The sequence below is a fragment of the Microdochium trichocladiopsis genome, assembly GCF_020744255.1.
Source record: "Microdochium trichocladiopsis strain MPI-CAGE-CH-0230 chromosome Unknown B0I36scaffold_1, whole genome shotgun sequence".
Classification (NCBI taxonomy): Eukaryota; Fungi; Ascomycota; class Sordariomycetes; order Xylariales; family Microdochiaceae; genus Microdochium; species Microdochium trichocladiopsis.
The window spans coordinates 1,603,711-1,627,519 of NW_025763544.1; the positions used below are offsets into that span (position 1 = coordinate 1,603,711).

A 23,809-nucleotide genomic window follows, 5' to 3' on the forward strand; every position below is an offset into this window, starting at 1 on the left:
CCAATGGCCTCGAAACTTGCACAACTAAACGAGCACTGAAACCATGTTTTCCAGCATCGCTACTGCTCCGGCGAAGCAGTCCGTCGGCGAGACCATCACGGTGCTGAGCGGGCGATTGAGCTCTGCGACTCTGCTGGAGGACCGTCGAGCTGCCATCCTTGGACTTCGAAGCTTTGCCAAAGAATATCCAGCTTCGGTTGCCTCTGGTGCGCTTCGTAGCTTGATCGAGAGCTTGTCAAAGGATGCGGAGGATCCCGAGACTGTCAAGTCGGTCCTGGAGACTCTCTTGATGCTCTTCAATCCGAACCAGAACAGTCCCGAAGCATCTGAAGACATTGCCCTCTGGCTTGCCGACGAATTCACCCAACGCGACCATGTTACTCTGCTCCTCGATTTCCTCGAAACCCTCGATGCGCACGTTCGGCTCTATTCTATGCAATTGATCTCTGCCATCCACTCCGCTCGCACCGACCGAACAGAAGACTGCGTCCTCGCTGCTCCAGGAGGCCTGTCCAAGCTTGTTACTGTCCTTGACGATCGTCGGGAAGCCGTACGGAACGAGGCGCTGTCTCTGCTCACATACCTTACAGCATCCTCGCCAACAATCCAGCAAATTGTTGCCTTCGAGAGCGCATTTGAGAGAGCTTTCGCCATTATTGCAGCTGAAGGGTCACTTGTAGAGGGCGAGAGGGTCGTGGAAGACTGCCTTATATTCGTTGCGAATCTGCTGCGACTGCATCCCAAGAACCAGGCCCTGTTCCGAGAAAGCGGCTACGTTCAGCAGCTGTCAAAACTGCTGGAGAGCACGTACCAGGCCAGAGACCCGGAGGAGGAGCTGGCACAATGGGCCCAGGAGCAGCGCGGGAGAAACACATACGCTCTTCTTGCCGTACTTCGTCTTTTCTTGGTCCCTGGGGCTGAGGGGACACTCAAGAACCAAGCTGCCTTCTGGCAGCACGGTGTACTATATCATGCCTTGCAACTTGCCTTCGACCATGGCTCTCAGCTACCTATCAAGGCGGAAGCTCTTACTGCGTGCTCAGACATCATTCTTGGTCACCCAAAATTACAAGAAGGTTTCGCGCAGCTGCAGGTGCCTTCAGTCTTTGAAACTCCGCAAGCGCCAACAAATGGAAACACGGCGAAGCCCAAAGCAGTGCCCATGGTCTATGTAATCGATGGTTTGCTCGACCTTGTGCTTGGCCTCCCTGTTCTACAAGCCTTCGATCTTCGATATGCGGCCTGCCAGTGCATCAAGGCCTACTTCCACAACCACCCCGAGATCCGGCTACATTTCCTGCGACGAGCCATCGAAGGCCACTCCTCTGGGGCGGACGAAACCGCGAACGTGCTGACCACTTTGCTACAACCTCTCGATAACACTGCTTCGTTGGATCCTTACCGCTTCTGGTTTGCTGCGGTCATTACTTTTCATCTCATCTTTGAGAATGTAGAGGGCAAGGCGTTGGCTATGGCCGTCACCGAGGGAGATGCTGAGAGTGGCGAGGAGGTTGTCACAAGCATCCAGACTGTCACTGCGCATCTGCTCAGTGCTCTGTCTCGAGCGGACGACGAACGCATCGTGATAGGGTACCTGATGCTTCTTGTCGGCTGGTTATTTGAGGATCTCGATGGCGTGAACGACTTCCTGAACGAGGGCGGTTATATCACGACTCTTGCCACAATCGTCAATCCTGCCAGGCAAGATCCCACGCAGAGTGCCTTGGTACAAGGCTTGTGTGCTGCCCTTCTTGGTGTAGTGTACGAGTTTTCGACAAAAGACTCTCCAGTGAGCAGATCAACCTTGCATACGGTCTTGCTCGAAAAAGTCGGGCGCGACAAGTACGTCGATACCCTCACGAAATTCAGGAGTCAACCCTTCGTGCGCGATTTTGAGGTCATACCAGCCAAACTGGGCAATTCCGGGGAGCTGCCAGAAGTTTTCTTCGACGCTCAGTTCGTGGACTTCTTCAAGGACAACTACAGCCGCCTGGTGAAAGCCATTGATCGCGAACCTGGTCTGGAAATCTCCGTCGTTACGAACGGCGTGGAGAAAGGTGTCTCTCGTGAGTTGGTCGACTCGTTGCGAGCGCAACTAGCGGAAAAGGACAGGGCCTTGCAAGATGCGGTAGACGAGAGTGCTGCTCTGGAGGCGAAATTGAGCGTTGAGCAAGTCGAGAACCGGAAGACCAAAGAACTCAATGCAACCGAGATGGCACGCATACGGAATATCAACGAGGCGATGCAAAGACATCATGATGAGGACATCAGGTGAGCTTCAGTTGTTGCGTTCTGTCGATAATTCACTAATCCTCTGTAGAAACCTCGAAGCACAACAGAAGCTCAAAGAGGAGGCGCTTCAGAAGCAGCTTGACGCAATTCGCGCAGAGATGGAAGCCAAAGCTGAAATGGCATTGAAAGCGCAGAGGAAGAAGGAAATTGACCTGCAGAAGGAGATTGACGGCTTGCGCAGGAGCTTGGAGGCTGAGAAGGCGCAAATCCGGCAACAAGTCGACGCAGAGAGGGTGCAGCTGCAGAAACAGGCCGACGCTGAGAAGGCCGAACTCCAGAGGCAACTCGACTACGTAAAGAAAACCGCCGAGACCGAGAAGGATCGCGCGCTGCGCAAGTCGGAGGGCGAGAAAGCGGAGACACAAAAGATTATCAAGAAGCTTGAGTCGGAGAAGGCCGAGGCCAAGGCGGAGAACGAGCAGACGATCAAGAAGCTCGAGGCCGAAATTGCGGAGCTCAAGGCTTCGAACAAGAAACTCGAGACGGCGGAGACTGATTCTGTGCGTGCAAAGCGCCGCGTTGAGGCGGAGATCGCAGACCTCAAGGCGACCATCAGTCGACTTGAAGTCGACCTCATGAAGGTACGTTGCTCTTCACCACACACAATGAGACGCAGTTGGACTCACACAGGACGAATTTGCAGGCGAACAAGGCCAAGACTCAAGAAGTCAAGGCTGCGCAGGACAAAGGATCTGCAGACCTCGCCAGTCAGGAGAAGAAGGCCAAATCATTTGAGCAAAAAATCAAGGACCTCGAGGCTAAGCTCAAGAAGGCTGAGGAGAAAACCAAGGTATCCGATAAGCAAATTGAAGAACTCGAGAACGACTTAGCGAAGAAGGCGGAAGAGTCATCGAAGGTAGGCCACGCCTGCATTGTGACGCAGTGAACCACATGCTCATCATTTTACAGTTCACGAAACAGCTGAAGGAGAAGGATGACGAAAAGGCGGCCACGCAGACCGAGCTGGACGACTTGCTTATGGTTTTCAGTGACCTTGAAGAAAAGGTCGAGAAGTACAAGGTACGTCTAAGAGTAGTGAAAGTGGGGAACCCATGCTAATATGTCACAGCAACGGCTCTTGGAAGCTGGCGGAACCGTCTCAGACGCGGACGATGGCAGCGATGACGAGGACGACGAAGACGATGAAGACGACGACGAGGTCGACTGATCTACCTGAGGGAGCCAGGTCAAAAGCGAGCATAGCGTGGATTTCTCAGATAGATGTCAATCGCGATACCCGGCCCATGGCTGATCTCTATGGCTCCGCGAGCTTGCCTTGGACCCTGACTTTTATGCACGTATGCCATTCGGACGCCCCACTGAAAAAAAGCCTGTATGCAAGTACTGCAACCACCGCCACTCCACCTGCCGCACTTTTCCAGATGCCCAATCAGGTAAATTGACAAGGCACAAGACAAGGTCTTGGACTGACCCCGACCAGCATTGCCAATTCCGAATTTCAATATTTCATTTCAACGGTGAATTCCCGTTGAAACTTGAAATTCACCAGGCAGTCGACATGGCCTCGAGACCGGAGAGATCCAATGACCCGCTGAGCGATTCGGAGTCGTCCTCTATCGGCTCCCGTGCGGACGATGAGGGGTGGGATGATGTCGAGGCAGACGAGGAGGAGAGCGTAGAGGTTGTATCCCTGCTGGACGACCGCGTGTTCCCGGACGTCCTGAGCATGCTTGCCTACTGCAAGGAGAAGCACAGCTTCGACTTTCTCGCTGTCCGACAGAAGCTGCAGCTTGATTTTCACGGATCTGTCAAGCTTGTCAACTATGGTACGTGGGGCTTCTATCAGTATGGCGATACCATGTACAGTCCAACACATGGCATGACAGCAACGTCTCTGCAATACGAGATCGGCTCGTTATCCCGCATACTACACTGCACAGTTGATGTTTCCCAAATCTCGGACTACCATTTCCGGGAGCATGCAGCAATGATTCAATAACAATGAAAGTACAAAGACTGACATTTCCATAGTCCGCCAGCGTGTCCGTGATGGCAACACCGTGACGGAGGATATCTCGAGCGCAGACATTAGCAGCGACGAGTACCTGAAGCCTGTTTTGGATGATGATGCTGTCATTCTCGGCCTATTTGACCTCCCCGAGGTCACCGCGGACGCAGCCACTGGCGACTCTGCCAAAGCCGCCAGCCCCGAGGAGATGGCGAAGCGCAATGCCGAGCTCGAGGAGCAGCTCGCTCGCATGACCCTGCAGTTCGACAACTACCGCCAGTCGGTGCAGCAGCTGCTGGATGAGCGCTGGGGCGATGCGGACCAGGCCGAGGCCGAGGCCAAGGAGTCTGGCAAGGGCAAGGCAGCTGCCGAAGAGCCCCTGGATCCTTCTCGGTACTACTGGGAGTCTTATGCGGGCAACGGTGCGTGATGTACTGCATGACGGTGATGGAAACCTGAATCGACTGGCTGCTGACTGTGAACAACATCAACAACAGACATCCACGAGACCATGCTCAAGGACACTGTCCGCACAGAGGCCTACAGGGACTTTATCTACCACAACAAGCATCTCTTCAAGGGCAAGACAGTGCTCGACATTGGTTGCGGAACAGGTAAGTAATGACCGTTGTCATTCCGTCCTCCTTCCCATGACGAGAGTGAGACTAAGACAGACACACGTTTCGCAGGCATTCTCAGCATGTTCTGCGCCAAGGCAGGTGCCGCCAAGGTCCTCGCCGTCGACGCAAGCGCCATCATTGCCAAGGCGCGCGAGAACGTCTTCCGCAACGGCCTCGATTCGACAATCACCTGCATCCACGGCAAGATTGAGGAGGTCACGCTCCCCGTAGACAAGGTCGACATCATCGTGAGCGAGTGGATGGGTTACTGCCTGCTGTTCGAGGCCATGCTGCCGTCGGTCCTCTTTGCCCGCGACAAGTACCTCAAGCCCGACGGCCTGCTGGTGCCCAGCCACACCAACATCTGGCTCGCGCCCGTGGCCGACCCCGAGTACGTCGACGACAACATCTCGTTCTGGCGCGACGTGTACGGGTTCGACATGCAGGCCATGCAGACGGGCATCTACGCCGACACGCGCGTGCTGCACATGCCCCAGGCGGCCGTGGCCGGCAAGCCCGCGCCCTTCAAGCTGCTCGACCACTACACCTGCAAGACGGAGGACCTGAGCTTCACCGCGCCCTACACGACCAAGCTGTCCAGGGACATTGACAACCTCGACGGGTTCCTCGTGTGGTTCGACACCTTCTTCGCGCCCGCGCGGGACTCGCACGAGACGGACGTCGTGCTGGACAGCGTCGCCGACGAGTGGAAGGTCGCGCGCGACGTCGAGAGCCGCGTGGCGTTCACCACGGGCCCGTACAACACCGAGACGCACTGGAGGCAGGGCCTGCTGCTGTGCAAGCCGGAGGAGGGCAAGGACGGCAAGGTGGTGGTGGAGGCAGCCAAGATGAAGGAGGGCGACGAGATCAAAGGCGATATCACGTTTGCGGTGGACGAGGAGCACGCGCGCGCGCTGGCGCTCAAGATGACGTGGAACGGCAAGGCGCAGAGCTGGGCGCTCAAGTGAGCGCGGACTACCCCAGTCAACAGCTTTTCCAAGGAGTTTAGGAGGTGCAAAATAAAATAAAAGGTGTTTATGGGTCGAGATACTGGGAGGCTGCGTGCAGCAACGTTCCGGCAAGTAGCAAACACAGAAAGTTGTCAAAGCTTTTGAGGTTGGGTCTGCAGTAGCGGACTGAAGGTCACTGGGTTCAAGTTGTGCTTGACTTGGTCGATGAAGGATAATTCATGTTACGGCAGTATGGTTGCTCTTTCAGGTCTAAAGCAAGACGCACGCCCATTGTTGTTTTCCGGTAACCGGTGCGCCTTGGGTTGTTACACCTTGACAAGAAGACTGAGTGAGTAGCCAGAGGAATATTTACACCACATATTTCCAGCCAGGCAATGCTTTTCACCAACAACGTCACTGCTTATCATCCATGCAGATTCTGCCGATTTATGCATGCCAATGTACGGCCCGACACCAGAATCACTTCACAGTCGAGCAAAGACGATCTCAGATGAGCCTTATGTTCATGGCGGTCAGTCTTAGCAATGCATGGTATGCTCAGCGGGTTCGACACGGTGATGTGCAGGTAAAAGCGGTGCCATGATGGCTCGCGAGCGTCATAAAACTGGCACTGAGCCTCATCGCACCAGTCAATGGTCAAGCGTGCTCGCCTGCCAGCACATTGACCCCCGGATTTCCACCATCGGCTACAGATACCAAAGTGGGTGCCACGTATTGTACGTTGTCTTCGACCCAGCGGGCGCGCGGGCTGCGCTTGCTGTCAAACACGAGGCCACGAGCGACTAGCGGCATCTAGCGTATAATAGACCGAGAAACGCAGCGACAATGTACAGCGGCGGGAGAAACGAAGCCGAGGGACAATAGCGGCAAGGGAAAATGACGTCGTTGAAGGTTTGTGGCTGCGCTGGGTAGCGGCAGTGGGACCAGACACGATTGGACGTTTTCAAGGGTCGATTGGCAGAAAATTCTTGGTTGGTCTGCATGCTCGGTGCGCCACGTTTGCACGGACATGGTCTTTGCATGCCGACTGGCTTTGCAGTTGTCTACCTGGAGGTATGTCTAGAACGGCGGAGCTGCCGCAGACCATCCAAAAAGGCCAAAGTGGTTCTCGAGCCAAGGGCGGCCATAGTCTGGCTGTATTATCGACACGGAGAAATGTGCTTTGACGTGGAACGCAGGGCTGGGACTTTGATGCATTTCCCGGACCACTCGCCAGCCAGCCGACGTAGACTGTCCGTCATGAGCAGATGCCTCAATACTTCCCAAGAGGCTGGTGAAGAACGGGGGCCTTCTCTAAGCAGGACGGATAGTCAAAGACTGTGGGACCATTGTACGTTTGCAGTTGTGATTTTCACCCGAGCTGTGCCATCACGAACGGAAAAACTGGAGTGCGGCTGCAAGGGAGGTGGGGGAAAAGTGAAAGAGGATCAGCAACCCCGAAAAACCTGTGTGATCGATGCGAGGTTGCGAGATCAGATCTGGTCGTCGCAAAGCTTGTGCTGGAGACACCAAACAGCCTGGCCCAGGTGCAAAGGGAAGTACTGTAGGGTGGACATACGTCGGGCGTGGAGCCGTGCCGAATAAAGCACGGGAATAGGTGTCAGAATTTCCTGGCAGCATACAACAGCAAAATATATTGGAGCAGCAGCTTCAACACCTCGATACGAACGCACCTACCTCACGAACTTGAACGTTCAGGGTGTCCGAGCAAGGAAGACATTGCGAGACGACGAGGCGCCAATGCAGGGGTACTACAGGAGGGGTGCTTGTGGTGGCGCCGGGTGGCCTGTGTGGGACAGAAACGGCCTGTCTCGCCTGTCTTGGACCTGAAGGATGGGCGGGACGCACGGCAGCCGGTGCCGCAAGATTGCACAAAGAAAGCCTGAGCCATTGGCGTGCTGGAGTGGCAGGAGGATGAAACATGCGGCTCGCCAATGGACGGTGCCTGCGCACCGCGCGATGACTCGCGGCCTGTAGCATTACGACCTGGATCCATGGCGTTGCCTTGTGTCTTCATAGAACGATCAGGACCCTGGAGACGATCGTGCCTGGGCCATCTAGGAGGTTTGCGCATTGGCGTGTGCCCACCTCGTGGACGGAAATTCGCATCATCGCATCACGTCAATCTTCTTGGTATTCTGGAATAACCCAGAGGCAGGCCGGCAGGTAAATCGCTGACGTACGTCGGGTAGTGGGCATCAATGGGTGGAATGAAAGACGGAGGCTGCAAAAGCGAGGGGGACAGATGGCGCGTGTTTCACAGGCGACGCCTCCTCCCCCTGGCATTCGGCAGGCGCCGCCAGCGGACCCTTGGCCAGCCAGTGGCCACAGTGACTGCAGTGGCTTGCCCGCGGGGCGGGGGCCTGCGCTGCTCAAGTGGGCTCCCTCATGCAGCCTACGCGTAATGATCTGGGCCTGCCCTGCAAGTGCCGCCCCGGCCTCAGCTCGTCCAGAACCGCCATCAAGCCTTTTTTTTCTGCGAGGCCCGCGCGACCCAGCAGCTGGGGTTTCCAACTGTGCCTCCGCGAGCGGCTTCCCTTCTTTCCCATCTCTCCTCCATTGTCGTCCTTGGTCTGGCAAGCACCACCCGTCCTTCGTTTTCTCTTGCCCTGTCAACCACCACGCACACACCCGTTGGCGCATCGTGGTCTGCTCGCATCTGGCCGAGCAGCACTCCCCGTCCTCAGAGCATATCCCCGGCTTCGACACCGGCCTGTACAACATTTCCTACTTGCCATCGATCGCCTGGTGCTATCTCTCGATAATAGACCCCCCCCCCCAAACAGCACTGTCTTTCAACAGCACACCGAGCTGCTCTCCATACATATTGTACTCGAAAGCCGCCATACACTCTCCCGAAACACAACCCAACATGTCTTTAAGGTCGCCCAGGGGCTTCATGCCATTGGGCACCGGAGCTCCCCATGGGGACATGGACATCCCCCTCGAGCAGGTCCGCAGCAATGCCAGCTCGACAGGCGCTCGCAAGCAGAACCAAGGCATCAGTACCGGTCTGTCCTCCACAGATACCAATGCCGAGAAGCGCCACTTCTTCCACCGAGGGCGCAGGCAGGCCAAAGTTGTTGGTGACGGCACTCAGACCGACAGGCTTGCCTCCCGCGAGGTCAATGTCAACTTCATGGGCAGAATGTACAAGAAGGTCATCGGCTTCTCCGTCGTCACCCGCTACCTCGTCTACATCGTCCCCGTCACCATCTTACTGGCTGTCCCACTCATCGTTCTCGCCATCATCCAGCCTCTGAACGGCCCAGAAGAGAGCTTCACTCATGTCGGAACCATCCCTCGGGGGAAAGATCCTGACGGCAACGCTCTACCCGATCTCCAAGGGCCCCGACTGTTCTTCCTCTTTCTGTGGATTCTCTGTTCGTGGCTCGCAATCTGGGTCGGAAAGCTTGTAGCACACCTCCTGGCGCCAATCTTCATGTTCTTCTGCGGCGTCGTCAGTGCCGGAACTCGCAAGTATGCCACTGTCATTCGGGCGCTGGAGCTATACCTGTCATTCTTCTTTGCGGCATTGGCTTCATGGCTCATATTCCAAAACGTCTTCAAAGACTTCGATGACTTCCAGTGGGTCTGGGTGCTTAAGCGACTTCTGGGTGCCATCTTCGTCTCGACTGCCGTCCTCCTGGGTGAGAAGGCCATCGTCCAATTGATTGGAATTAGCTACCACCAGCGCTCCTTTGCGAACCGCATCACCGACTCAAAACGTGAAGTATTTCTCCTCGGTATCATGTTCGATGCGTCACGCCAGCTTTTCCCCATGTACGGCGAAGCTTTTGCTGAAGAGGATTACATCATCAGCGACAGTATTGAAGCAAGGCTGAATGGAGGCAAGAAGAGGAACAGCAAAGGCGGCACCCAGACTCCCATGGCCCTCCTCGCCAAGGCTGGAGGCAACGTCGGCCGTCTCGGTGACAAAGTGACTTCGATCTTTGGACACGTCGCTTCTGAAATCACCGGCAAGCAAGTCTTCAACCCAAACTCGGCTCACTCCATTGTCGTTGAAGCACTTGAGAAGGCCAAGACCTCGGAGGCCCTTGCCAAGCGCATCTGGATGTCGTTTGTGGTCGAGGGCAACGACAACTTGTATGCCGAGGACATCCAAGAAGTTCTTGGACCGGCATACCGCGAGGAGGCGGATGAGTGTTTCAATGCGATTGATGCCGACGGGAATGGCGACATCAGCTTGGACGAGATGATCCGAAAGGTTGTGGAGATTGGCAAGGAGCGTAAGGCCATTGCACACAGCATGAAGGACATCGGTCAGGCCTTGGGCGTGTTTGACGGCGTCTTGCTGTTCGTCGTGCTTCTCATCTGCGTTTTCGTCTTTCGTAAGTCATTGCTACCCACCACAGCCGTGTGGAACGACCAACTAATCCGCATTGTTTAGTCTCCTTCTTCCAGAGTTCCTTCTTGACCACCGTTGCTACGGCAGGAACTGCCTTGCTGTCACTTTCATTCGTGTTCGCAGTCACGACACAAGAGTTCCTCGGCTCCTGCATTTTCCTGTTCGTCAAGCACCCATATGATGTTGGCGACCGTGTCGACATTGTCGGACCCGAGAAGGAGCAGTTGACTGTCGAGAGAATCTCGCTGCTCTACACCGTCTTCAATCGTATCGACAAGATGCAAGTCGTGCAGGTGCCCAACATTGTCCTCAACAACCTCTGGATCGAGAACGTCACCAGGAGCAAGGCCATGAAGGAGGTCATCGACGTCAACGTCTCTTATGACACCACATTTGAGGACATTGAGCTTCTGCGCCTCGAGATGGAGAAATTCGTACGCAGCTCGGACAACTCACGCGACTTCCAGCCAGATATCGTTGTTAGCTGTGCTGGCATGGGTGACCTGGACAAGCTGAACCTCAAGATTGCGATCAAGCACAAGTCTAATTGGCATAACGAGGCCGTACGTGCAAGTCGCAGGGCCAAATTCATGACCGCGCTGGTTCTGGCGCTGAAGCGGGTTCCCATCTATGCTCCCGGCGGTGGTGGCGAAGCTCTGGGCGGACCTACGAACCCTTCGTATTCGGTCACTGTCTCGGATTCTGATGCGGCACGAGCCCGTGACAAGGCTGCTCAGGACAAGGAAGCCCTCCGTCTAGTTCCCACACACCCTGCCACTGCGGAGGATGAGACACGCGCGGCCGAGGCGTTGAACGCCAGAGACCCCGTGACCACGGCTGGTGAAGACTGGGGTTTCAACCGCGATGATCGCACACTTCACGAGGTCCGCGAAGAGTCGACCGAGAGACGCTCGCACGATGTTGAGCACATGCGTCTGGAGCTGCAAAAGACCACGAGCACTCGCAGTGGACGACGCAAGGCCGGTGACACACTGCCTTCGCCGCAGCTGAGCAGCGCGACCCCGAATCTATCCATCACTCAACACATGGCCCCCTTTGACGAGGAGGCTCAGATGGGAGGATATAATCCTTACACACAGAACTCTAATAGCCCTCCTCCTCCTAACCCCTACGGGGTCGCTCCCGGTACACAGCCTGGATACACACTTGGCCAGACTGGAACTGGCCCAAGTGTGAACCAGGCGTACCAAGGAGCGCCCGGCCCAAGCAACCGTCCTGGTGGCTTTGCGCGACCTGATCAGTCGCAGCCCCGGTAGGAGCGGATGTTGTGGTGGGATGAGCCACAAGGCCCATGTCATCTTTCCTCGTTGCGAGATTGATTTGCGACAAGCAGTGGTATAACGTCTCAGAGCCACGGCTTTTTTGTCTTATTCGGATTGATACAGTTTTAGAGATACAGAGACGCAGTCTTAGGGGATAAGTTGATAGATTACCTCCAAGTAGAATCATTGAACTTCAGTTCAGTATAAACATGATCATTGGCTACATTTCAGTCACTATCGCTCCTACTGGTCGAAAACCCTATATGCCATGCTAATTACAAACTTGTGCAAGCACGCAAGTCGATTTATTGAGCAAGACGACATGATATAGTGTCTGTCAGCTTAGTACAACTGCCATCGCTACATAATTCCTTTGCAGTTGATAATTCATAATGACAAAGACATACACGAGCGTTACGTACCAAGCAAGCATACTTCGATTCAACAATGAGGACGAGTATTTCCTTTCTTGAACCTCCACCATGTACGCTATGCATGTTGACAGTGTATTACATAAGCAGGACCGATGAAGTGTGGGTCTTGAAGTCCTGCTCGTTGTGTGTGCCCCTGCAACATACAGGCGGGCCATTGGAAATTTGTCTGCGAAGCTAGGGTCGTCGACCACAAGAGGCGGCATCACCACCACATTCCGCCGGCGACCACTCGAGCGGCGCGCGCCTGTCAAGCAAAGACCTATTAGCGACAAGGATACGACAGTTTCAGTTGCGACGCTACCGATTGCCAGCTCGGTCGCCCGCGCAAAGGAGAACAACCCCCGCCGCCTCACCGGAGGATTATTATCGAGAGAGCCAGCAAGCGGCACGCGGGCAAGAGCCGCGGCACATACCGATTCAAGATGGTGAACCCGGGAAAGCGGATGAACCTATTGCAAGCCGTACGTATCCCTTCTAATTTCCTCCTCTCCGCGGCGGCGCCAGGTAGTGGTGCTGCGGTCGCGGAAAGTACGTGAGAGCCAGAGTATATGCTAACGACACTGGATAATGTGCAGAAGGTAAATAATTGAACCCCCCTCCTCCCTTCCCTCTCGGAGAACGATGGAAAAGCCGGAACAAGTCGATACTTGAGCGAAAGATGAGTTGGCCTGTGTGTTCCCAAAGCTGCAAGTGTTTGGCAGTGACCACAGAACCAAGGCAGTGTGCCGTATGCCACGACTCTCGACTCGGAACCCGCAAACCAACCTTTATGCTTTTATCGAGAGGCACCTCATTTTTGTCTGTCGGCCAGAGAGAACGCATTTTCTGACATGATACCCTTCTTCTTCTTGTCGTCTCTTTTTAGCTCTTGGCGTTAAGACACGGCCCTGGCGCCGCGATATTACCGCCCGAGATCACGCGGATACATATGGACTTTGCGCTCAGGTGGAACGATGGACACTTTGGACCTAGGTACGGAAACAGCCAAGCAAGCCGTGGTGTTTTTCAACGTTTACAAAAGAGTTTGGAAAAAGGCAGAAGGAAAAACTAACATGGCGTTCACTGGGCAGGAAATTCTGGGTAAACTGCCTCCCTCGGCTCAAGTTCTGGAACCCGGCGGTGCCGATGATAGTCAACCGCTCGGCCAAGCAGGACGGCCCGGCCACAATGTCCATATACTTTCGGCAGCCCACGGCAACCGCGGAGGAGAATAACAGCAGCAGCAGCAGCACAGCGACGTCAAGTTCCGGCACGACGGCGACGCCGAAAAAGACCATCCTGACTGGCCTTTCGACCCTCCCGCTCGCCCAGCAGCCTCGCTCCAGCGTGACGGGCGAGTTCCCAGCCCCGGCGCCGTCCGAGGGCGAGCACGTCGTCACCATCGACATGAAGAACGTGCACTCGGACCGCATCCTGGAGGAGTTCCTGGCCAAGACGGGGGCTCGGCTCGTGCGCCCGACCGCCGACGAGGAGGTCGAGATGCGGCAGGTTCAGGAGCGGGTGGAGCGCGGCAACGCGGACCGCATCATCGTCAAGGCGTTCGAGGACGAGAAGCGCAAGAAGCAGGCCATGCTGGAGAAGATCAAGAAGGAGGCCGACGCTATCAAGGCTTCGAACCAGTAGAAGGGTGGCCGGTGGCGAGGTTGCAAAAAATGACGAAAGCAGCAAAAAGGCACAAGAAAGACCTTAGGGGAGGATGAGGGTTGAAAGAGGAACTCGGAACGCTAGGACGTCGAGAATTGGCTGCTGCGTTGAGGACTATCCCAGTCTGGGTCCGTCTCTCCTTTGGGCAGCGCACATGGCAGGTGAGCGCCGACGAGCGAGCGAGGAAGCGGCGCCAGGGCACTACCGCGTCGTCACGACGTAGCGAGCTGCAAGTGCTACGCTTGCTCTCGCATTACCAGCCAAGCGTATAGCAAGCATTGTACGATCTAACGCCGACCCACGGCATGTATTATATCACAGGGGCCACCAAATGGAAAACCACACGAATACATGCGATCGGTCCTAGAGACGCGACAGAACCAAGACAGAGAGCTCGACGTGGGCACGAAATGTATATGTACCTTTAAATAATTCTGTGCTGGCATGCAATCTCAATGAGCTTTGAGCACTAGGCACGCCGAGCAACGTGATGATTGTTATATGTCCAAAAATTGATATACCTCGTAGCCATGGGCCTTGCAGTATGGGGGTATCCTCTCATACCAATCACAAGTACAAGTCATCACGTTAGCGAGACAGCACTTAATATCTTTTCAATATTTATATTCTGTGTATTGTTTCTGGGGATCATGTTTGCGTGAAAGATTTCGTCACTGCGTTAAACATTACCAATAACCTAAAGTGACAGCCCCCCAACTGGATCGTGTATAAAGATAGGGCTGAAACATAATGACTCAGGTGCTTGCCATCAGACTTCACTCTCGATGTCTGGCTGCCGTCCACTGAGAGATCCGACCTTCGTCAGTCGTCGGATAGCAAAGGTAGTCTCGTCTTTAGCGAACTGAACATTGCGGAGGGGGCGCCATTGCATCAGTCCACGATGCTGCCTGTGGAGGTCACGTTTCTTCTCCTTGTAGTCCCTGAAGGCCTTGACCGGGTTTTTACTGCTGCCGCTCTTATTGCTTGTGTTGCTAGTGGTGCTAGCCAGTGTGTTGTCGGTGACGTCGCTGGGACGGCCAGCGCTGTCTCCATCAGCATGATCTGTTGTTGCGTCCGAAACTCCAAGATCAGTTGATTGTCTGTTGGCCGAACCCGAGCTTGAGCTTCCTGCTTCATGCGATGAATCATCAGATTCATACTGGTAGTCTGACTCGCGCTCGTCTTGGTAACGGCGACTGCGAACGAGCTCGGCAGGGTCCTTGCCAAAAGCACCGGTCCAGTTTGTGCCATCCTTAGCCAGCCATCTCTTCTTGTCCTCTTCGGACGCCATGGCAAGAACATCACGGCCATGCGTGAGGGACTGTTCATGCAGCTTCTCAATAGAAGGCGGCAGATCCTTGGTCACCTCTTCCTTACGGACGCCCTCAGCGAAGCACGCTTCCCATGATTCGATGGTCTCGCGTGAGTCGTTGTCGCTGACGAACCGGTAATGATCGCGATCTGTGCCAGCCTTGAACCTGGCACGGAAGCGGATGCGACCGACCTCTTCGATATCGATGTCGGGGATGTTCTTGTAGTTCTCTTGTGTGATGTAGTTTTGTGACAGACGAACGCTGTGGTTGCACTTCCAGACTGGCAGGTCCAGTTCTGTCTCTTCGTTATCGACGAGGTCTGACAGCCAGATGGCGGCAAAGTGCTCTGTCGAGCGCTTGCCAGAGATGTGGAACTCAATAAAGACAGGTGACCTGTACCGGTACCGAACTGGGAGGCGTGGTCGAGGGTTGTTGGTAACACCGCTGATGTTCCAACTAAGGCCGTCGCCTTCCTTGCTGCATGCTTCCTTCTTTACCACAGCCGAGCTACCACCAGTGCGGAGCTTCAGCTTGACCTTTGAATTACCACCAAAGGTAGAGGTGATGCTGTCAGACAAGAACTCGAAGGTACCAACGTCCCAGCCGAGCTGCTGGGGGGCAACTTCAATTCTGTAGACCGGAAGAGGAGTGAAATCCTGACCCTCCCGAAACCAATCCCTCCATCCAAAGGATACCAGCGAGAGGCCTATAACTCAATCAGTCATGTGAAATATAGGCAATGTGTCAGCGCACAGCTTACCTGGCTCGAAGTCTGGAGGATGTCCGACAGCTTCAGAGGCACGACGCCGATGATCGGATCGTGCTGGCGGTTGCGAGAGTCGCGCACAGTGACAGTGACGATAGCTGACCGCCAGTCTCTGACGAATCGTTCTGTACCAGCATTGAAGATTGGCTTGGAGGATGCCACCTTGGTTCTAGTTTTGTATACCTAGAATAATGTTAGCTCCAATGCCAGTGCAATATCAATTGTGAAGTCCTTACCAGTTCGTCGTTGAGCAAGATTGTGCAGTAAGCAGACGGCAGTTTTTTGCCTTGCTCCTCTTTGATCTCGCCAGCATCGCGTGCGGGCTCGTACTCCTTGCCACCCTTGCGGTTACCTCCTTCTGAGCCTTTGACGTCCTCGAGCTCGAGGTTGACAACTTGGTGAACAATGACACTCAGAATACCAGAGGGCCACAGAGGGTCCGGCGGTGTGTGAGCGACAGCGTCCTCTTCAGCAGTGTTGAGAGCGCCCTTGTCGTCTTGAAGTTCCTTCTTATCACGAAGCTCCTTTGGAAGGCTCAGGTCCTTGCCATCAGTACGAAGGGCAGCCCGGAACTGAGTCTTGCCAAAGTAGCCGACCTCCCAGTGGAGCTCGCCAGGCATGCTGCTCTCGGCCTTGAGGCCTTTGAGTTTCGAGACTTGCTGGAACATCTGACCCGGGTGCTGGATCAACTTTTGCAAGGAGAGTTCAACCTTGCCAACAACGTCATCGGCACTGGACCGGTCGCTGTCCCACAACTCCATGGAAAGCTGCTCGTCAGCCTTGATGAGATCCGACGTGACGAGAAGGGCACAAGACTCTTCGAATACGGGATTGAGATCGTCCTGGATGACTCTTGTGCAGTACATGGGCTTTCCAAACTTGGAAAAGCTGACAGTGATGTACGGATCGGAGCCACCTCCCTGTGAGCCTCGGTGGTCCTGCTTGGCGAGATCGACCGCTTTATGGATGCGAATGAAGAGAACGCCCATCGCGTGCGTCTCTTTAGTGATGTCGTCGCCCTGGAGGATGGCGCCAAGATCGATGGTCATAGACTTTGGCGCAACGTACATGCCTGCGGCGGTCTTGATGGCCCAGTTGACAAAGTTGGAGATGACAGGAAGATTGAGAATGTTTACACCACGCTCAAGCATCGGAGTGCATCCAGCTTGCACCTTGGGAACTCCCATCAAAGTGAACGTGACAGACTTGAGGAACGGTGGCTCCGGAGACATCTGCAGTCTGATGCGTACTGTCCCGACGAGTCCAATCAATTCAACCCCTAATCGATTGTTAGTGGCAGGTTGGGTGCATCATGAAGAGGGGTTCAAGACTGACAAATCGGCAACGGCACACCGAACAAGCCCTTCACTCCAAGGTAGAAGATGAGCTGCATGCCCATGTTGGCGGCTTTGCCTGCCATGCCACCTCCGGAAGAGGGTTTCGCATGATAAGCGAAGGACGCCTCAAGGTTATAGTAGTCACCACCCTCCTCATCCGCCGCAAGCTCCTGCGGATCCTTAACCTTCTCGTTGTTCTTGTGCATCTCATCCTTGAGCTCTTTCATGTGTGAATCGGGAAGAGCTCGCAGACTGAGGATCCGGATTGGGTTGTTGCCCTGGTTGATGTCTGCAACCTTTACGTTCTCGATAATGCCCGGGACAGAGGCTTGCATGACGTCCTGTCTCACTGTCAGTATTCAGAATCGTGAAAACTTTGCGTGCTGTGTCTGCCCACCTCCAAAGTGTCTGCAATGCCGGCAAACATCTCGGGATTCACGAGGCCCCAGACAACACCGAGAAGCGTGTTCATCCACTCCACAGACTCCGGGATGAGGTTGGCTGTAGCATATTCTCCACGCTTTTGCTCGCTGGACCACTCGATATCTTGTCCCTGCCGGATGAGATCCTTCATCCAGAGGAAAATCCCCGACGAGATACAGACGGCCAAGGGGAATAACCCTATCAGCCGACCGCCAAAGAATTTTCCGACAAACATGATGGCGAAGAAGCTGGCGATGCACAGAATCGTGGCTCGCTGCTCGATGACCGCAAACATGGGCTCGTATGAAACTGATGGGGTTGGGTGGAAGAGGATGTTGGTCTTTTCGCCGTGGATTGGCACATCAGAGGTGGCTCCGGTAGCCACCGGGTCAGGCGGGGCGGTGACATCCTGATTGTAACGATATTCTTCTCCAGACTGTGAGGCATCTGTCTTTACAGTCGCCTCCTTGCCCAGGTTGGCGTTTGGTACGGAGAGCTGTGGCAAGAGTGGTGATTAGTGGTCAGTGGCCTGGAGCTAGTCGTCCTCGGCTGGTCTCGACTGCCATGACTTACATGGGGATCCTCGACGGCCTTCATGAAATCGACGTCGACATCGTCAATGGTGACCTCCTTGCCAGTCACGGGGTCCATGACGACGCGGCCGTTGCCAGCACCGCCATGAGCCTGGTTCTTGTGGTCCTTGATGCCAGAGCCACCAGAGGCCTGCTTTGACTTGAGCTCGGCGTCGATCTTGGCATCGCGCTGCTTCTTGTCACGGTCAAGAGCGGCGGCAAACTCCTTGATGTTGGGGATGCGGTTGCGGCCCGAGTAGTAGCCACCCCTCTGGGGGATATGGTGCTCCTGCTCGGTCGACATGCTGGGCAGTGTGGTCTCTGGTCTACAGGAGCACGGGTAGGGCAGCCAGCGCGCAGGTTGGGATCAAAGGTGAACAAGGTGGGAAGGGCGAAGCCCAAGGTGGAAATATGGCATTTATTGAAGAGACTACGAATTACCAATTGCCCCAAGCTAGCTGCCTCAAAGCGGCTCCCATCCAGAACTGTGCTGGTCGTGCCTGCCATTCCAAGGCTGTCAAAACAAGCTGCACAGCAAGTCTGTGCAATGTATGACGTAGGTGTGTAGCTGGATGCCCAGCTTGGTGTTGTGCAGATTGAGCTAGACAGGGGGCCTGCGGCGCTACTTGGACTTCACAACCCCCCTCCTGCTCGCAGCAGCACAGTCTCCGTGCTCGAATGTCTACGGCCTCAGAAACAGGAAACAAAAGCACTCAGATCATGCCTAAACCACCCAAGGACATTGACAACCTATTGGGGTTCACTACAAGGCCTCACACCATCTCTGGCGCGGCCTGCCACAGCCATGTGCAAAGGCTGGCCAGCAAGCGGTCTCGGCAATATTGAACAGTGATGACGATGCCACGACGCCATGCAACTCAGCCGCTCTTTTTCCCAGGGCCAAGATGGGACTGCGGTATCTAAAGCATATAATTATCCATGCGTGGATCATGCTAGTCTAGCTAATTGCGACACCTGCCCTCTCGGTCTCCCTGTTGCGGCACATTCTCAGCTCGCTGGGTCGATCGATCCTAGATGGATGTGTCTCGGGAGGTAATTCGTCGATCTTGCGTCATCTGGTGGATTTGACTCAGAACGCAACCCCGGCCAAGCCTTCCACGGTGCTGATCCTCGCCTCGTCCCTCAAGACAGGCTTGGACTTGAACTATGTTTGCGTTTGCATTCTGCAAGACTGAAACGAGTCGTCTCCCCACAAAATGCAGACAAGTTTCCAATAAAGTTGCAGCGAACTGTTGGACTCGGCTGATCAGTAGAGCTGCAATCTCCAAGATTAGGACGACGGAAGCCCTCCCCCCCCTGTCGAGGCTCTGTGGTTAGCGCGCGATGGCGCCTGAATCCGCCAGCTTGGCCCGGGGATAGCTCTCCGTCCCAGCTCCAAACTCTCCGCTCCATGTCTTTTAATTTTAACAATTAGCCAAACATCTCGCAGCTAATCTAGGCCGCTCCATGAGCATATCGGCCACCCCCACGTGTCGCGCGCCTCGGTATAATCAAGTGCTAAGACACCCTGCTGGACACAGTCCTTGGCCCACGTGGCAACCGTGGGAAAGAAATGCCTCCACGCGCGGCACCAACACACTTCCTCTGCCTCCCACTTGTCACCAGCATCTCGCGGCCGCAGCTGGCTCGTAGCTTGGGAGCCTTCGGTGCTGATGTCACAAGCCCAGAAAGCTTTGCCATCCCAGAGCAGGCCGTGCGGCCCCTTGGGACCCTCCACCTCACTCTCGGGGTGATGAGCCTCCAAGGCGATGCCAGGCTGGAGGGTGCCATCGCGCTTCTAAGGTCCCTGGTGCCGAGCCCGGCAGTCTCTGCCATTTTGCAGGGGAATACGCAGCAACAACAGCTGGGCCGTCCAGACGCGTTGCAGGAGCTGCCACAGCAACATCAACAGGAACAGCACAAGCCAGCACGTTCGTTGAGCATCACCCTCAGAGGCCTGCACTCTATCCAGCCGCCAGCCAAGGCAACCGTCTTGTATGCACCGCCCATCGACGATGGCGGCACCCTGCTCCAGCTCTGTCAGCATTTGAGGTCTGCCTTCCAAGAGGCCGGTTTCATGGACAAGGAAGACCGGCCACTCCTCCTGCATGCCACTGTGGTGAACACCATATATGTCAAAGGGGCTGCCAGATCGGGGCCTGGCCCCAGCCGTGGCAAGAGGAATGACAAGCTGACCATAGACGCACGCGAGATCCTCAACCGCTACGATGATTATTTGTGGATGCAGGACGTGCCGGTCGAGAAAGTGGCAATCTGCAGAATGGGAGCCAAGGAACAGCCGGATGGAGAGGTTGCCTACGAGGCCGAAGCTGAAGTAGAGCTTCGCTGATGTACAATCGACAACAACGGGCAGGTCATAGTCCTAGGGATTTACCACCTGCCCAGGACATATAAGCTCACAAGAGATGTTGTTGACTGCTTGCCTAATATAGTGGCTTCTGGAGCCAACGCCCCAGACCCCACACAACCACTTCACTGTCATCCAACCCCGCGCTGGACCGCAGCTTACGCCAGGGCCAACATGGATTGAAACCGCATTACATTTCTGACACCTTCGCAACCACAGCAACTACGCAGAAGCAACTCGCCTGGCCCTCCAAGGGCGCTCACATTTGCTACCGACTTGTCGAAATGCTGATCCTGCGAGTTTGACACCCGCCCACCAGACCTGTATCGAGCCTCTTGCACCAGCGCATCTCCAAGCGAACCAGGGACCATGCCACCGCAACTCACGCAGCTCCCTCCCGCGACCTCGTCTTCAAGTCCTTTCTCCCGCTCTCTGACGACATATGCCTATTTCTCAATATGAGTCCAACCGATAAGCGGCGTTCAGCCCATCAAGCGCCACCACCATCGTCATCATCAGCATCATCGACGCTTCGCTCTGCGAACAGCTCACGAACAAGCGCTGCCACAATCATCGCGGCGCCGCCTCGCGCCCAGCTCGGCAATGGTACATCATCGTCCTCGCCCACCGGTGCTCCCGATATTGACAACAATACGCACGAGCCGAGCAGCAGCACCCACCATCATCATCATGGCCCCACCGCCACAAACTCTGGCACCTCATCAAAGGACAGCCGAGCAGCGAACAGCAGCAGCGGCAGCAGCAAGAGCACAAAGGACCACAAGGACGGCCAGCTGCTCCGGGAAAAGGATGAAAAGATTGCGAGCCTGAAGCGCGACCTGGCCGAGATGGCCACCGAATTTGAGCGCACGCTGGACAAGCTCTCGCACAGCGAGAGCGAGACGGCGAGCTTCTGGCAGGCAAAGCACTCGGCCCTCAGCCAGCACTTTTCCCGGGCCGAGACGGAGCTGAAGCTGCTCCAGGCGGAGCTGGACGTCCGCATGGCGGAGCGGGAAGAGATGCGGGACGCCCTCGACGCGATGCGGAGGGACCTCGCAGCGCGCGAGGAAGAGGTGCTGTCTCTCAAGGGCCATCTCGCTAAGATGAAGCAGTGGATCAGCGCGAGCGGAAAGATGGAGGACCAGACGAGCGACCAGGAGTTCGCCGACATGATGATGAAGCTCATGAACGGTCTGCAGAACTGGGTCATTTCTCACTTTAAGAAAGCCCGCTTAGGTAGGAGAGACTATTCCAGACATAATACCAAGTTCATGGAGATCCGGATGGCTGATGGACCAATGATGTGCCGAGTAGAGATCTCAAGTACAGATGACGACGTGGTTGGAGAGCTGGCTCGCCTAGTGCCGATGTTTGTGCAAGTCGCCAGCCAGTCTAAACTCGCTCTGCTGCAGAGCATCGTGTCACAAATCATGGTCGAGCTCGTCTTTCAGCCTTATTTCCCTGGTCTCCCTGATGACCAGAATCGCAGACTACGCCAGCATGAGGATGACCTGGCAGCAATGAGTGAGTGCTTTGGCTACATGGTACGATATACATTATGTGGCACATCAATTTGTCTGACGATCTGCACGATCCAGTACCAGCGGAGGCCATCAACCAGTGGCGAGCAAGCACATTGGCTCTCATACGGAAACACTCGACAGAGGCCATCCGCCAGCACAGTGCATCTCTGCTAGACAACAGCGTCGCTCGGCTCAACCAAATCTTGGATTCCATCACCGATGCAAATACGACAGACATGCGTGACCAGGCTGCGCGGGCACTGCTTAGCAATGCTATGGAGCTTGCCCAATCCCTGGCGCTGCAAAAGGCCCGGTTCACGGTAAAAATCCCATCTGTCCTTCCTCAAGAGCATGTGACATATGATCAGTCCACCATGGAGGACACCGGCGGCGAGGATGATGACGACCTTATTGGTAGGCCGGTGCTGTGTATCATATTCCCCGCTCTCGTGAAGAACGGGGACGCAGCTGGAGAGCACCTGCATTTCGAAAACGTCATTTGCAAGGCAAAGGTTCTGTGTACTAGCGAGTAAGCTGTGGGCATCCACAAGAGTTCCTTGTCTACACGAAAGCCAGCATAATCCCAAGCCGTGAGATTATGAGCTCGATTCCGAGAAGCCTGAGAGTACTCTACAGTAGTCGTGCCCAAGACTGCGGTGCATCCTCTGCCCCGTCTGATGATCAGGAATTTTCGGGTGCGGTTGGCTGTACGACCTCTTGGCGCCCACGAGGACAGGCTGTTATCGGAGGTTGAGGCTCTGCGGAAATACTTGATCCGCTCCCGAAGTTCCGCAATGAGACAGCGACACGGCTGGTCGAGCTGGCTGGGCTCAACACCCTCTCGCCTATCTTCGAGCAGTCGATTGGCTCTCCAGAGAGCTTGGTTCCGACTCAAAGAACGCCCACGATTGGCGAAAAATCAAACCTGGGTCGACGAGACTCATAACACCAGCCATGACCAGAGACACACAGCCTGCATATCTCTAAGTGATGAAACAAGCACGTGGCATTGTTGTGGCAGCAGAACATGAATGAGGCAGTCTCGCTTAGAACCAGGCCCAACGAAGCGGTACACACCCATGCTGCATATTTCGCGTGATATGTGTTCAGCTCAAAGAGGTAGCATGGGATGACAGTTCTGGTCTGCGCGAATGTCCAGAAATGCCGTTATCTGTTCCGTGGGCACTTACTGCTTTTGTTTTCTCCTTGGAAGTTATTCTGCTGGTGCCTACAAGGCGATGGTTCTACGGTCTTTCCCTGTTAGCGCTGTGCCATGTGAAGATCACGAAATCAAGTCTTGGACACAAAAGAAAAAGACCGTCGCTTACGCTGCATGCCATAAATTTGGCAAACGGTCAAATCAGCGAGTCGGAGCTACCCAAAGGTAGCGAAACTTGCTTGATCGTGACCCAGGTACGCTTGCAGCCTGATGTCCACACTTCAGACCGAAAAGAAGCGCCTCTCCATGCAGTCGGGTAGCGTATCCGAAAACTTCCAACATCGACGCCACCCATGGTTATGAAACCTGCCATCGCTGCAGGCGTGAGTCACTTCTACCCTATGAGAGCTCTTCCGCTGCCGGATAAATGCCTGTGAGCAGCGACGAACTTGTGCCCCTCAATTATGGTGATCTCGAAACGTCATTGGGGTGCCGGGTCGTGTTGGCGACAAACAAGGATGTGCAGTCGCTAAGGCAGCGGTCGCCTTCGTGATAAAGGTCAGTTCAATGCTTCGCGCAAGATAGATTCGCAGAGTACAATGGCCCAGTATCGCCATGGACGATTAATTCAATCCGGAAAAAGCAGCTGACAAGAAAGCCGATTTGGCTGTGTACCGCGTTCTCAGGTCGACGCGTGGACAGCGATGGTCCTGCTTGTCGACCCCTCATCCAGTTCTGTGAGACATGACCCCAGACGGGCCGACCT

At 55.1% G+C, this 23,809-nt stretch overlaps 8 protein-coding genes across 8 annotated transcripts; 7 read left to right on the forward strand and 1 right to left on the reverse strand.

Moving 5' to 3' along the window:
• Window positions 1-43: 43 nt before the first annotated feature.
• B0I36DRAFT_232905 (p115 like vesicle tethering protein) lies at window positions 44-3,460 on the forward strand (the record flags this gene model as incomplete). The annotated part of the gene is made up of 6 exons (XM_046149187.1): window positions 44-2,271; window positions 2,321-2,585; window positions 2,766-2,873; window positions 2,936-3,148; window positions 3,202-3,312; window positions 3,362-3,460. The coding sequence occupies 6 exons, from the start codon at window positions 44-46 to the stop codon at window positions 3,458-3,460; spliced, it is 3,024 nt and encodes a 1,007-aa protein (XP_046018141.1).
• Window positions 3,461-3,811: 351 nt separating this feature from the next.
• B0I36DRAFT_234179 (S-adenosyl-L-methionine-dependent methyltransferase) lies at window positions 3,812-5,849 on the forward strand (the record flags this gene model as incomplete). The annotated part of the gene is made up of 4 exons (XM_046149282.1): window positions 3,812-4,079; window positions 4,285-4,683; window positions 4,759-4,875; window positions 4,951-5,849. The coding sequence occupies 4 exons, from the start codon at window positions 3,812-3,814 to the stop codon at window positions 5,847-5,849; spliced, it is 1,683 nt and encodes a 560-aa protein (XP_046018142.1).
• Window positions 5,850-6,786: 937 nt separating this feature from the next.
• On the forward strand, window positions 6,787-7,512 carry B0I36DRAFT_309898 (uncharacterized protein). Its single transcript, XM_046152195.1, has one exon. The coding sequence runs from the start codon at window positions 6,834-6,836 to the stop codon at window positions 7,434-7,436; it is 603 nt and encodes a 200-aa protein (XP_046018143.1). The 5' UTR covers window positions 6,787-6,833; the 3' UTR covers window positions 7,437-7,512.
• A 1,239-nt stretch (window positions 7,513-8,751) lies between these two features.
• B0I36DRAFT_370927 (Mechanosensitive ion channel-domain-containing protein) lies at window positions 8,752-11,498 on the forward strand (the record flags this gene model as incomplete). Its single annotated transcript, XM_046159961.1, has 2 exons — window positions 8,752-10,204; window positions 10,264-11,498. The coding sequence occupies 2 exons, from the start codon at window positions 8,752-8,754 to the stop codon at window positions 11,496-11,498; spliced, it is 2,688 nt and encodes an 895-aa protein (XP_046018144.1).
• Window positions 11,499-12,674: 1,176 nt separating this feature from the next.
• Window positions 12,675-13,715, forward strand: B0I36DRAFT_5439 (CI-B8 domain-containing protein). The gene is made up of 2 exons (XM_046163006.1): window positions 12,675-12,910; window positions 13,009-13,715. Exons 1-2 carry the CDS (start codon window positions 12,867-12,869, stop codon window positions 13,559-13,561), a joined length of 597 nt encoding a protein of 198 aa, XP_046018145.1. The 5' UTR covers window positions 12,675-12,866; the 3' UTR covers window positions 13,562-13,715.
• A 636-nt stretch (window positions 13,716-14,351) lies between these two features.
• On the reverse strand, window positions 14,352-18,297 carry B0I36DRAFT_370928 (uncharacterized protein; the record flags this gene model as incomplete). The annotated part of the gene is given in 7 exon segments (XM_046159962.1): window positions 14,352-15,476; window positions 15,488-15,601; window positions 15,656-15,844; window positions 15,898-16,940; window positions 16,997-17,339; window positions 17,396-17,917; window positions 17,995-18,297. 7 exon segments carry the CDS (start codon window positions 18,295-18,297, stop codon window positions 14,352-14,354), a joined length of 3,639 nt encoding a protein of 1,212 aa, XP_046018146.1.
• Window positions 18,298-19,429: 1,132 nt separating this feature from the next.
• On the forward strand, window positions 19,430-20,500 carry B0I36DRAFT_5495 (kinase A anchor protein). The gene has a single exon (XM_046163012.1). It carries the CDS (start codon window positions 19,567-19,569, stop codon window positions 20,341-20,343), a length of 777 nt encoding a protein of 258 aa, XP_046018147.1. The 5' UTR covers window positions 19,430-19,566; the 3' UTR covers window positions 20,344-20,500.
• Window positions 20,501-20,939: 439 nt separating this feature from the next.
• On the forward strand, window positions 20,940-22,731 carry B0I36DRAFT_5553 (uncharacterized protein). Its single transcript, XM_046163020.1, has 3 exons — window positions 20,940-20,967; window positions 21,032-21,885; window positions 21,966-22,731. Exons 2-3 carry the CDS (start codon window positions 21,210-21,212, stop codon window positions 22,415-22,417), a joined length of 1,128 nt encoding a protein of 375 aa, XP_046018148.1. The 5' UTR covers window positions 20,940-20,967; window positions 21,032-21,209; the 3' UTR covers window positions 22,418-22,731.
• Window positions 22,732-23,809: the final 1,078 nt, after the last annotated feature.

Coding starts and splice junctions, on each gene's coding strand:
- B0I36DRAFT_309898 (XM_046152195.1), top strand. CDS start 6,834: ATGCTCGGTGCGCCACGTTTGCACGGACATGGTCTTTGCATGCCGACT.
- B0I36DRAFT_5439 (XM_046163006.1), top strand. CDS start 12,867: ATGGACTTTGCGCTCAGGTGGAACGATGGACACTTTGGACCTAG. Junction 12,911..13,008: donor GATGGACACTTTGGACCTAG/GTACGGAAACAG, acceptor TTCACTGGGCAG/GAAATTCTGGGTAAACTGCC.
- B0I36DRAFT_5495 (XM_046163012.1), top strand. CDS start 19,567: ATGCCTCCACGCGCGGCACCAACACACTTCCTCTGCCTCCCACTTGTC.
- B0I36DRAFT_5553 (XM_046163020.1), top strand. CDS start 21,210: ATGGCCACCGAATTTGAGCGCACGCTGGACAAGCTCTCGCACAGCGAG. Junction 21,886..21,965: donor GGATGACCTGGCAGCAATGA/GTGAGTGCTTTG, acceptor ATCCAGTACCAG/CGGAGGCCATCAACCAGTGG.